Source organism: Vigna radiata, unplaced genomic scaffold (assembly GCF_000741045.1).
Source record: "Vigna radiata var. radiata cultivar VC1973A unplaced genomic scaffold, Vradiata_ver6 scaffold_137, whole genome shotgun sequence".
NCBI lineage: Eukaryota > Viridiplantae > Streptophyta > Magnoliopsida > Fabales > Fabaceae > Vigna > Vigna radiata.
The window spans coordinates 442,474-456,146 of NW_014543260.1; the positions used below are offsets into that span (position 1 = coordinate 442,474).

General features: G+C 34.4%; 1 protein-coding gene across 1 annotated transcript; it reads right to left on the bottom strand.

Moving 5' to 3' along the window:
- Nucleotides 1-1,143: 1,143 nt before the first annotated feature.
- LOC106753546 (kirola-like) lies at nucleotides 1,144-2,400 on the bottom strand. Its single transcript, XM_014635362.2, has 2 exons — nucleotides 2,146-2,400; nucleotides 1,144-1,595 (listed from the first exon to the last, which is right to left on the bottom strand). Exons 1-2 carry the CDS (start codon nucleotides 2,315-2,317, stop codon nucleotides 1,324-1,326), a joined length of 444 nt encoding a protein of 147 aa, XP_014490848.1. The 5' UTR covers nucleotides 2,318-2,400; the 3' UTR covers nucleotides 1,144-1,323.
- Nucleotides 2,401-13,673: the final 11,273 nt, after the last annotated feature.

Sequence of the window (13,673 nt, forward strand, 5' to 3'; positions counted from 1 at the left end):
AAAATTGTTTTACAAAACTTGCAATCAAAATGATTTCATTTCAGATTATAATCTAAAGTTACTTTGTTATTAGATAGTGTTAAAATTAGATTTTAGAATTAGTGCAGTGTTAAAATTATTATAATTTAGTTTAAAAATAGTAGTTCAGTTAAAATTAGTGCAGTTTACAATTCAGTTAATAGTTCAGTTAGTGCAATTTACAATTCAGTTAATAGTTTAGTTCAGTTAGTGCAGTTTACAGTTCAATTAATAGTTTAGTTAGTGCAATTTACAATTCAGTTAATAGTTCAGTTCAGTTTATACTGTAGTTTAGTACAATTTAGTACATTACAGTTCAATTCAGTTTGATAAAACAAAAAACAGTTCAATTCAGTTTGTCTAAACTGTTTTACAGTTCAGTTCAGTTTGTCTGAACTGTTTTACAGTTCAGTTCAGTTTTTAGCAGTGCAGTACAGTTTTTAGCAGTGCAGTACAGTTCAGTTCGATTTGCCCACCCCTAGCTAGTTGACAAGGACAAGTAATTGAAGAAGAATGGTGTAGTGCATTTGCATAGGAAGGAATTAGTTGAAATCATTCTCCAACATATTCATTCCACATATTTGTCAATCATCTCATTTTCACGTGTTTTGGTCCCAAGTAGTTCAAACATTTACTTAAGCATAATTTTTACTTTCATTGCACAATATCAAACAAAAATGGAATCATTCTTTAGTTTAAATTAGTTAGTAATTATACGATAGTAGAGTAATAACGAAGTCTCTTGGAATACGATATCTGGTCTTACCGGTATTACTACTTGAGCGATTTAGTACACTTGCCAAAGTCTCAACAGCAACACATAAGAGGAAACCAGAATTGTCTAGTACTAGGAGTAGTGGGAATACTTAATAGTCTAGGGTAATTAAAGGTTATTCGATTACTAAGGATACCAGGAATGGTAAAGAATACTACCCAATCAGAGGTGCCTAGGGATACCAGGAGTGGCAGCAAAAATTAATATATTTATATTGCGAAAATTATATCCATTATATCCATTCATTTGAATATTTTTAAAAATCAAATACATCAAAATTTTAGACAAAACAAAATTCTAATTTTAAATTAAAATTTAAAAACTAAAAATATATTTAACATGATAGGAACACTTCAACATATACTGTATATTACACGCCAGAGGCATTATGAACATGCATGTTCATGTTTATTCCACACAAACAAAGTACCAACACACGAATTTATTGTACATAGAGTCACTTCATTCTTTCAGCCAACTTCATTATTTGATATTTCATATATTTGTTGTTTTTTTCATAACTTTTGGAGCTATGCTTTGATAAGATTGGCATCAACATCTCTGCTTCCTTTGTACACGAATTCGAGGAAGCCAAAAGGAGGATCAAATTCCTCACTTTTAGTTTCATATTCAATGATCCATTTGATGACGCCACCACCTTCATCTTTATCAATTGCTTGAAATATTAGCTTAAAAACCTTAAATTTGTGCTCGAAATCTTCCCCGAAGATTTTGTAGGTTATTGTTTTGTTGTCTTCATCAGCGGATTCAACACTCTCGAGATATTTTGTAGCCTTACCATCTGCTTTTACAAGTAATCAATACCGATAACATAAATAATTAAACGTAAGAGTTATAGAACAAAATGAAATCATTTTATAATTTTTTAGAATTAGTTTTATATATCTTAGGAGTTAAGACTAAGAAGAATTTAAATGTATTTTGTTTTCTTTTGAAATATCTCTTAAACACAAAGTTTAAATATATTTTGTTTTCTTATATCCTTTGAAATATCTCTTAAGAACAAAGTTGTGATTGTAAGTTTCAAAACATTTCATATATATAATGATTAATCTTAATAATATTATCAAAGTCAACTTAAGGTTAAAGAAAAATCATTAAGCAATTAACCTCATTCATATATAGTGTGTTTCAGGGTATGTCTTGTTATTGGTTCATATATCAAATATGTCTACTTTAAACCAAAAAGAACGTGTGGCTAGAAACTAAAACTGAAACAAAGAGAATTATTATTATTAAACTGAAATACAAGAATTATTATTATAAAACATTTAAACTGAAATAATCTACCATTTTAGTTTGCTAATTAATTTAGATAGAAGTTTAGTTACCTATGGTACTTGTCCATTGATTGATGGACTCATTGTGATGCCAGGCTTTTATTTCAAGGACTGCATCAGTAAGGTTTTGAACATGGTGGAGTTGCGTTGCCAATAGGTTGAACCACTTTGCAGCAGTTGCATGAACTCCAATTTCAATGATGAGTTTACCAGTAAGTGACATGACGAAGAAAGAAGCAAGTAATATATGAAAAAACTAATGAAAATGGTGGAAGATGGAGAAGAATGTTGCCACCATAATCCAACTTATATACACATAGCTTACCTACTCACTCCTCACTTGCGTTTACGAATGAATTTTCCTTTGAAATCTTCATGATCTATATCTTTAATGATGTAAAGTATAAATAACCATTACACGCATAATTAATGTCAACATACATTCACAAAAGTCAAGAACTCATTTTAATTTAAAAGTCACAGGAAAAAAAAATACGGAGGTAACAAAATATATTTCTAAAATTTTTAAAAAATGGTGAACAAAACGTATATAACACTCAATATAATCCTGTTATTCTCTAATTAATTCTATTTTGAAATATTCAAATAATATAATATACAGTGGGGACGAAATAATAAATCAAAACAACGACTAAAATCAATTTTAGAAATGCTGGATCACCTATAATGCTGGATTACCACAATTTCTGGATTACCTATATTTCGGGTATAGGGATGGCTGACGGACCACAAGTTGTTGTAATTCAATTCGCTTCATCAACTGCAACATCTTGACTCATAACATTTTTTCCTTATGGAGTCAAACAATATGTATGCCTTCATGTATTCATTGTACTTCTATGGCATATAATATAGACTGAACTGTTAGCATCTAGAATAGTCAAAATCCAGATATGTATGGAAACACTTATAAATATAATAACAAGGCTAAAATCCAGATATGTTCAACTCATACTCAACTACATCCAAATACTCAATAGTGATAACCACTCACTGAATATTCAATTAAGAGCAAAAGCTCTTCAATCACACATCAAACTTGAACATCATAGTATCTTTTGTAAGTATCTCTCCTCCTTTGTCAAGAAGGGAACCGAGCGGCCAAGGTTGAAGTCAATCGAGCAGTCTAGACTGAAGGCGACCAAGCATTCCAGAATGAAGAAAGGCAAGCGGCTCAGGCGATCCCGGTATTCGGAGGCAAGGAAGACACGTCAGAATGGTCAGTCTTTCAGTCCTGCACAAATCCTACCGAAACATTTCGGCGCCCACCATGAGACCGAGCGGTATCCCATTGAAACCACAAGGAACCAAAACTAGTGTCCGGTCTCAACATCGCTGCTTCGGATCAACACCAGGAATTTTCAGCAAAGTAAAGGCAACACAACATGGATCATTATCTCAACATGAAATATCATCAAAAAGTATTTTCGAAATATAAATATTACATATAAAAAATAAAATAATAAAAAATCCAAATATATAATTGATATAGTAGATATTACAACAACGATATCATATAGATATTAAAATAAAATCATGCGTGATAACAATTACTAGGAATCATATGCATGTTTTGTCTTAGCAATATTATCTGTTTAACATGGAAATCAATTTACAACGGGGCCCTAGGAAAGATAAACACTTTTTTCATTATAAAAAAATATATCATTATAAAAGATATATAATGATATATAAAAAGATAAATATAAAAATATATCAGGGAATCTTTGATTTTATTCTTTGGCTTAATGTATAGTCCTGATTGAAAAGAAGTAGCTTTCACATAACGTTGCTTCTGTATCTCCGCATAAATTAAACGTGTTGATGGATAATCTTTGATGTTGGTAAGGTAATTCTACCAATATATGGTACATAGAAAATAGAAACTAATTACCTTTCTCCTTCCCTGTCACTTATATGATATAATATAATGTTTTCTTTTTCAATGAATCTTATGAATCACGATGTGTCTCTTACTTATTTGTTTTCAAGAGCCACCTTGATTATTCTATTGCAGATCATGGTATATTTTAATTTCTTTTGCCACAAAGAGAATATCCAATAACAACACCCAACATACATACAAGATTATTCTCTTCGAAACTCAATATCGTTGATGCCGCGACTTCTTTGGCCCAATATCATGTTATCTAAGATTGACGGCAGAGAAAAAGTCCAATAAACGTATATATGTTATTTAAGATTTATTCCACATTTATCTTTTCTTGATAAAGTTGCAGGGAGAAAAGGCAAAGCTTCTTCTGAAGACAAATGTTCTGTATCACCTGTTTATAGGAGCCTTTCTTTGCATGCTGATGGATTATCTACATTTAGTGAAGAAAGCAAAGGAGGGAAGCCTCCTCCTTAACCCCAAACCTAGGGAACATTATTCCAAAAACTCCTGATCCAAACCAAGATGATAAAAGTTCTAAATGAACTGTCATCTCGTTCAGAAAACCTAGGACATATTATTTGAAAAACTCCTGGTCCAAACCAAGGTGATAAAAGTTCTAAACAAATTGTCACTCTTGTCTAGAAAACCCAGGACATGTTATTCGAAAAACTCCTGGTCCAAACTGAGGTGATAAAAGNAATTGTCACTCTTGTCTAGAAAACCCAGGACATGTTATTCGAAAAACTCCTGGTCCAAACTGAGGTGATAAAAGTTCTAAACAAATTGTCACTCTCGTCCACAAAATCAAGGGAACATTATCCGAAAAACTCCTGGTCTAAACCGAGGTAATAAAAGTTCTAAGCAAACTGTTACTCTCGTCCACAAAACCTAGGGAACATTATCCAAAAAACTCCTTGTCTAACCGAGGTGATAAAGGTTCTAAACGAACTGTCACTCTCGTCCACAAAACCTAGGGAATGTTATCTGAAAAACTCCTAGTCCAAATTGAGGTGATAAAAGTTCTAAACAAACTACCACTTTCGCCTAGAAAACCCAGGGCATGTTATCTGAAAAACTCCTGGTCCAAATCGAGCTGATAAAAGTTTTAAACGAACTATCACTCTTGTCCAGAAAACCCAAGGCATGTTATCTGAAAAACTCCTGGTCCAAACCGAGGTGATAAAAGTTCTAAACGAACTGTCACTCTCATCCATAAAACCCAGGGAATGTTATCTCAAAAACTACTGGTCCAAACCNACTGTCACTCTCATCCATAAAACCCAGGGAATGTTATCTCAAAAACTACTGGTCCAAACCGAGGTGATAAAAGTTCTAAACGAACTGTCACTCTCGTCCACAAAACCTAGAGAATGTTATATGAAAAACTTGTAGTCCAAACCGAGGTGATAAATGTTCTAAATGAATTGTCACTTTTGTCCACAAAATCCAGGGAATGTTATTCGAAAAACTCCTGGTCTAAAGTTGATCGCTAAGGAAGTTTTTCAATGAGCCCCTAGGCTAGAACCAAGAGCAGAGGAACATCACTCTCATACGAGCATCATCAACCGAACAATCTCGCTTGCTTGGTCATCTAGCCTTATAAAATGTATAAGAGGACACTGTCAGTCGCTGATCAACATGGGAAAAAGTTCTAAAAAGAACTCCCATCATCCACCGCCGTATATTAAAAAACAACCACGGTCGTTTCCCTTTGCTGCACTAGTGTGGCATGCATCAGTAGATGCTATGTCTGCTCCTCAACCCATACTATCATCAGAGTCCTCCTCATCTCCAGCCTGAGCATCCTTAAAATCGTCATCATCATCATCATCATACTCATCCATGTCTGGAGCTTCAGCTGCTCCAGATCCACTACCTTGCATTTGCTCTGGCCAAGCCACCACGTTGTTAAACTCATCCATAGTCCACCTATGTGCAGGAGGCATGTCATTCTGTCCTTTATGAATAGACTCCAGTCTGGACTCCATAAAAGAGATGTACATGTCCCTCATCTGAAATGGCTCTGCATCATGAGCTGGTCCCTGAGCCTGTGGTGGTGGAACTCTCCTCCTAGGACGTCTCTAAGGTCTTGGCTGGGCCGTTTCCACTCTTCAGCAATATTGACTATAATAGGCCTCATCAATAGCTTTCCTAGGCCTCTCAAATGGTGGATTAGAAACATTCACTCCAACTAGCTGACACAAGTGTGTAATCAAAGAAGAATGTCCTAGGGGTCCCCTATTGTTGGTAGTGATGGCACAACTTTTAATCTCATTTGCTATTTTCTGGCCAATGTTCATGTTCAATCCTCTAATCACGCAGTATAAGAACATGGCCTTGGCAACAGTAATGTCTGAGACATGAGAGCATGGTTGGACGTTGGCATGTGAAAATGCCATCCAATACTGTGCTAAGGGCGTCAAGTTAGCCCTCTTGATGTTCACAGCCTCACCGCTATTGTTCCTGTAAAAATGTCCTCCAGGCACATTGATGGAGGTTGCACCCCATGTAAAATTTAATGAGCATAAAAGAATGCAGTATAGAGTAGGAAGTGACTCCTAGGTCGTCTCTCAAGGACCAAATGTGGTTCGAGAATTAGGTCAAACACGAAGTGGGGGGGGGGTTGTAAAAGGTTTGTGAATGCGGATGAATTAAATTAAAACACGGATGCAAACAGACATTCAAACGCAAATGTAAAACGGAATCAATTACAGAATAAAAACGGTTGGTCATTAACTCGTTTACTGTGCTTCCTATCCCAGATCAACGACAAGTACACACTACTCTAATCCAAATCCGACATGAATCACCCAATTAAGCGAAGGTTAATTCGGTCTTCAAAATTACAGACTAAGCGAATGCAATGCACAAATTTAATTAGTAATCCACCGTAAAGTCTAATCAACTAAGTGAAGAATTGACACCGATTAGGCAATTAAGTGTATACCTAATAGCAGGTAGACAAAAGATTAAATATTGAGCAGAATCAAAGCAGCAGTATGATAATTAAAGTTCAAAAATCTCAGGGAAGCAAAGTAACTTTATTAACAACCAACCCAACCAACCTAAGCTAACATCACAATTAAGTTAACACAATGGAACAACAAAACAAACAACATAGTAAACGAAAACAATACACCAAAAATAATAGTCAACATAATGAACGAAAATAGTAAACTAAACAGTCCTTAAAAAAGATATATGAACTAAGTGACTGCAGCAGAAAATAAAGCAATGCTTCAAAAGCTATTCAAATGCAACACTTAAACTAAAAAAATTGAAATAAAAGTACTAAAAGTAAAAAAAAACAAGGAAAGCGTAAGTGTAAAGGATAAACTAGAAATTTCATGAAGATGATGGAACATTGAAAGGCTAAAAATGATTAATTATCCAAAATTAAGTTAACATCAAGCAAATACCTCAAATTTTTAGCTTCTCTCGGTTCAAACATAAAAGTAATAAAGCAAAAACTTTGGAACTTTTCTCTCATTCACGTGAAAACCATATGCTTTTCCCAATTCAAAGAAATCTCATCTCCTCCCCAACATGAATCACCGTTTCACTTTATAAGAAAAGCTAATGCACCGTGCAGGTTTCAATTTGAAAGTAAACGAACGTGCTTCTCCCAAATAAATAACAACGAATTAAAATGCTTTTTGAATGCCTTCAAATATATAGAATATAAAATATACTTCTTATGTTCAACGGTGAAGAAGAAACAAAATAAGGAAAACTTATAAACCAAACTATGTGCATGCCCAACCAAGTAAAATACCCACGTCTCTGCTCAAAGAAAATAAATGTCACCGTTCTGCTGCTTCCAACCAAATCGAACTATCGCTTCTCTTTCAGAAAGAAAATTGAATGCTACTGCAATTTTCGTAACCAAAATTAAATGACCTCTCTTCCAAGTCCTGCACCACTTTTCTAATTGAAAATATAAAGAGAGAAAAGGAGAATAAAATTCAGTTCTTCATTCATCCAATGCCCATTAATGTAAACATGTTCCAAACTCCTCTAGAAGAAAATGTTACAGCTCACTCTCAAAAATAAAAATTCTGCCGAAATGTTGTGTGTCTCAATGTGACGGCTGCAGTTCTACTAAGAGGCCAAGTGTTGCCTCCCAAATGGGTGGGGTCCANCCTAAAATAAAAGGAAACCCTAGGATGACAAGTGTCCTACAATTTGGCCCCATCATAATTTTTTAACAATAGCCCAATGTGCAAAAGTTTGTCCAAAAAGTTTTAACAATTAAATTACAATANAACTAAAATTTAAAATGTCTAAATTTGAGAGTCTTGAATTTATTTGGTGTCCTCCAAATGACCCAAATTGTGTTTCCAAAATTTTCCCTGAAAATAATAATGCAAATAATTAGCTCAGAAAATTCAAATTAATTAAAATTAGAATTTCTGGTCAAATTAAGCATAATTAGGAAAAACGGAAAAATACCGGACAATTAAGCACAATTCTCTGATTAATTCTAGCGCAATAAACTAAATGAAATCAATAAAATATCGACTCATCACACACACATTACACTTTCGATATCATCAAAATTAGTGCCCTCCTCGAGATTTTGTGCAAACTGGCACTGCTCCCCTGCCAATTCATTATTAAGAAACCTATTAATTGACTCAGAATCATACTTTGGCACGCGTCTGGCACTATTTAAAGGACCCTGGGGCTCTAGGTTTTGCATCCCTGGCTGGAGAAGAGCATAGCAATACACTCTTAGCCAATTCTTAGTCTTCCATTCTCTCTTTCTTTCTTCCATTATTCACAGGGTTCCCCCATGTCTATGGGGAACTAATTTCTATTTGTTGTTAGGGAATGATGTAACCTTGTAAACTCTCAAGTATTTGAATTGATTCTTAATTCTATATGCTTTATTTCATTAATTGTTAGAGTAATTCATCTTCTTTATTCTTGCTTATACAATAGCATTACCTGTGAGTTGCATGAGTGCCGGTAGGTTCCTTTCAATTCAGGTCCTTGTTGAATTACTCCTAAGGGTTATAATGCTCAGGGATGAGGGTATGAGTCTTAGTCGTCTTAACCACTTGATCTTCACATCTTTTTACTAGGAATGCTAGGAATTGTATGAACTGGTAATTAAGGACAGGCTTATTTACCGAGGGATCGGGTTTAAGTGTTTTAGTGAGGGACGTTCGCATTAATGAATAAAGGAGAATTCTTATATACATGACAGGGAACTTGGTGAAATCTAACCCCAACAACATACTCATCTCATATCAATCAACCTCCATTTATCTCTATGCTCTTTTGCCACTGATCAAATTTATTTTATTATTTTGCAATACAAATCCATGATCTCTTTTCTTTTAAGTCTTAATTAATCTTGTTTTCACACAACTGTTCAGCGCCGAGAGTCCTCTAGGATATGATACTTGGTCTTACCATTTTATATTACTTGTGCGACTCGGTACACTTGCCGATTTGCCCCAACAAGTTTTTGGTGTCATTGGAGGGGACTCACGGTTTAAGCTATTTTTATTTGTGTGATTCCTGATTAATTTTGGCTTTATTTTATTTTATTTTTTCAAATCCCTAATTTCCATTTTCATTTTTTTTTTTTGTGTTAACAATTTTCTTTAAAGTTTTATTTTGTGCAGGATGCAGGCAATGCAAGGAAATCTCACCCATTGATGGGGATCTCATTCAAGCATAAACCAAAATCAATATGAGAAATATGGAGGACTATTCACTAGAAAGTTGAAGAGGTAAAGATAGAGGAAGGTAAAGATAGAGGAGAAAGAAACAGAAAGGTTGAGTAAGGGAGAGAAAGATGAGGAGAAAGAAAAAGATGTGGTTGAGAAAAAAGAAAAAAAGAAAGAAAGTGCAAAAATAAAAAAGAAGAAATCAAGGAAATATAAAAAGAGAAAGTTAAGGGAGGAGATTAAGAAAAAGAGGAAGAGAGGAAAGAAGAAAAAATCATATGCAAAACCTCTTCCTCATCAAAAGAAATATCATAGGAAAGAAAAGAAGTTTAAGTGCTTTCTTGAAATCTTCAAGAAATTGGAGATTAAAGTTCCTATGATTGAGACATTGAAACAGGTGCTTTGTGTTCTCAACTTTTTGAAAAAATTCAGCAGGAAGAAGAAAAAGAAAAGAATATCAAGGAAAGGGGAGTATCTTTCTATTTTTATCTTTCCATTCTTATATTTTTCTGTTCTTATTTTTCTATCTTTATTTAAAAAAAATTAAAAAAAACGAAAATTAAAATAAAAAAAAATATCTTTTACTGTTTTTTTTTTTATATTTTTGGGCTAATTTTGTGCTCTAGTGAGTGTTCTTTACTATGTGCAAGATAAAATTTGCACTAGGAGCACAAGATCATCAGAAGGCAGATAAGGAAGGAGAATTGGTTCACCAACAACCTGATGTGAAATGTGACAAACCCAAACCTGGCACACCAATGAAATTTCAAAATAGGTTATGGGTTGTCAAAACTATCAAAGCAAACAGAACGCGCTCTTGAGATTGAGAATCCTTAGAGTTGGTGACAAGGAAATTTTCGAGATTTTGTTGGTGTCATGAAGGAAGGAAGAACGCCAATATAGAATATCAACACCTACTGATGGGTGTTTGGGCTTTACCGGGTCAAGCTAATGATGTTAAAGAAAGCGCTTGTTGGGAGGCAACCCAGTTTCTACCTTTTTCCTTTTAATTATTTGTGTGTTTAAGTTTTTTTAGGTTATATGCTGCTTCTGATCTAGTGATGATAGCATCTACTAATGGATGCTTCTACAACATCTACTGATGGATGTTGTTATGGAAGAGCACGATGAATAGACATACACTGATGGATGTCACTGTCAGCATTTACTGATGAATGATACTGGGAAAGCATCTACTGAGGGATGCTAGAAGATATAGATATCTACTGAAGGATACAGGGAAGCACACCTACTGAAGCGTGTTGGAAAGGCTTGCACTTACTGACAAGTGCTACAAAATGTTTGGGTCAGGCTCGTGACGTTAAACAAGAGCTAATTGGGAGGCAACCCAGTTTTCTAAACTTACTTTTTCTAATTATGTTATATTTGCTTCTGTTTTTAGAATAGTTGTTGATGTACTTGGTTAAAAACTTATATCTGATGTAATGGGTTGATGCTGATTTGTGATGAGTATGCTTGATGAGGCTTTTATATTAATTGATGTCGAGATGATATATGAGATGCTATATACAGTTGGTGGTTCACAATATGTACGAACAGATGCATGATAACATGATTGTGATTATGATACTGGGCAGGATATGTATCTATGTATTGGAACTTGAAATTAGCATATATGTGAGGTTTTGAACTTCAGAGTTTTTGGTTGAATGATTGCTATTACTTTGAAAGCATGAATGACTTTGTCCAGATTTCTATGATTAAATCACTTACTTGCATTTGTCATATGATCAAGGCCATTTTTGATTTAACCCTTTCTTAGCCAATACAAAAAGTTTCGTCCCAATTAAAAAAGAGCACAATGTGTTCTACTCTCTTTGAACCTAAGCCTTAAACAGTATGAGAAAACCCTTTGGCAATTCTTTACCTTGAGTTAAGTTGAGAATTATTGTGTGGTATTGATAAAGGTTCAAGTTTGGGGCTGTTGGGAAAGTTGAAAAAGAAAAAGATAAGCATTGAGCTAATGTGTTGAGCAAAACATAAAAAAATGAAAAAGAAAGAAAAAAGAAAAAAAAAAGATAAAATGAGAACAAAAGCTCAATGCAAAGGAAAGGGAAAGTTGGGAATGAGTGAGATTGGTTGTTTAAAGAGAGTTTGTGTTTAAACTATAAATGTGAATAACTCTCTTAACTCAAGGATTTTGTGATCCAGAAAAACCAATGTTCTTCTAAGCCCAACCACGTTACAAGCCATAAAAAGTCCTTGTGATGATAACTTGCTTGTGAGTATGATTGATTGTGGTTAAATGAAAGGCAAAGTTAATTTGTGTGACATTGTGATAGTAGAGAGAATGAGTCACCTCAATATACACCTGTGTGCTTGAGTGAAACGCTTTCCTTGGTGAGGAGTAGTTCCAATTATACATGATTGCATCTGTGCCTGGTTAATTGGTCATTCATGATAATAGCATCTGTTGGAAAGACAGTGATTATGTGACCATCATATTGAGTTTAATGGAAGTAATGCATGTATACATCTTGACTGATGTTTTTATGATAAGCTGAGAGTGGTTACTTGTCTTGGATGAAAAAGTTTTGGAAAGCATTAATCCATTGTATTGATTGTTTGAAAACTGAGATACATCTTGTTTTTCTTGAGGACAAGCAAAATTCTAAGTTTGGGGTTGTGATAACGGTTGAAAAACAGTTATTTTCATACTTGATTTTGATATTAAATCACACCATTTATGGCTTAGAATTAGCTTGAAATCATGCATTTTTATTAAGTTAGAGAATAAGAGATTCAAAGTTTGTTTTCTTGGTTTTATGCTTGGTTTCCCTTGATTTTGTAGGTTTATTGAATGATTTGAAAGAAGGATTGAATTATCAAAGAGTTGCAGTGCAGAAAAGTCAACCAGAATGCAGAAAAGTCAACCAGTCAAGCAGAAAGTCAACTAGTTGACCAAAGTGCAGTTGACCAGCGCTGAGCGGTGAAAATGGGCGTTGAGCGGCAGTTTTGGGCGTTGAGCGGTCCTATGATTATAGGGAAACCACTAAGCGGTCAAATTAGGGGCTGAGCGATTGTCAATTTTTATTTTGCGGATTCTGTGATCTTTCCGTTATCTTTTTTGGCCTATATATAGCCCTAGTGCGACTTGAAACCCTATTCTTTTGGTAGAGAGAAACGTCCAGAGTTATTCCACACACCTTGGAGGAGGTTCCTTAGAAGCTTAGGCTCCAATCTACCAAGTTTAGGGTTATTTCTTCCATTCTTTCATTATATTTCATCTAGATTCACCATGATAATGGTGAACTAAACCCTAGGTTGTTGGGGAACAATGTAATCTTTTGAAACTCTCATATATCCAAATTCTTATTTATTTTATATGCTTGCATATGCTTGATTTATCAATTGTTGGNTTCTTTACCTTTGCTTAATGCTTTTATCGTTTAACTCATTCAGTAAATCTTGTTTGTCTTTATTGATACGGGGACGTACAGTAATGTCATGAACTGGTGTTGAATTCCTTGATTATGTAAATATCGCCTAGGGATAGGGGTAGGACGATCAATTGTATATTTCTTCCGCTTATCATGCATTATTAAATACTAGGAAAGGCTAGGGATAACAAGCCGGTAATTAGTACTAGGCTATTTTCACCAAGGGATTGGGTTAAGGGTAGACTAAGAAAGTTTGCATGACAATATGATAAATAAGCTAATTAAATAAGAAGAGTAGATATATGAGGGTGGATAAGATGAAATTGTAAACCCCAACAACTCCATTCATCCATAGTTTCTTAATAAGCAAATTGAATCATTGCATTTGCATGTTTATTTTTGTTCTTTGCATACACACCTCAATTTAATTCTTTTCTCAAGTCTTACACTATTTGTTTACATGAAAAGTAAGGCCTAAGAGTCCTTTGGGAAAACGATACTTGGACTTACCCATTTATATTACTTGATAACGATCTGGTACACTTGCCAGGGACTTAACACTAAGTTATATCTTGTTTGCTA

Bases quoted from the DNA above. Each gene is read 5' to 3' on its own strand.
- LOC106753546 (XM_014635362.2), bottom strand. From the start codon at position 2,317: ATGTCACTTACTGGTAAACTCATCATTGAAATTGGAGTTCATGCAACT. The intron at 1,596-2,145 runs GTAACTAAACTT...TTGTAAAAGCAG, and splicing joins TCAATGGACAAGTACCATAG to ATGGTAAGGCTACAAAATAT.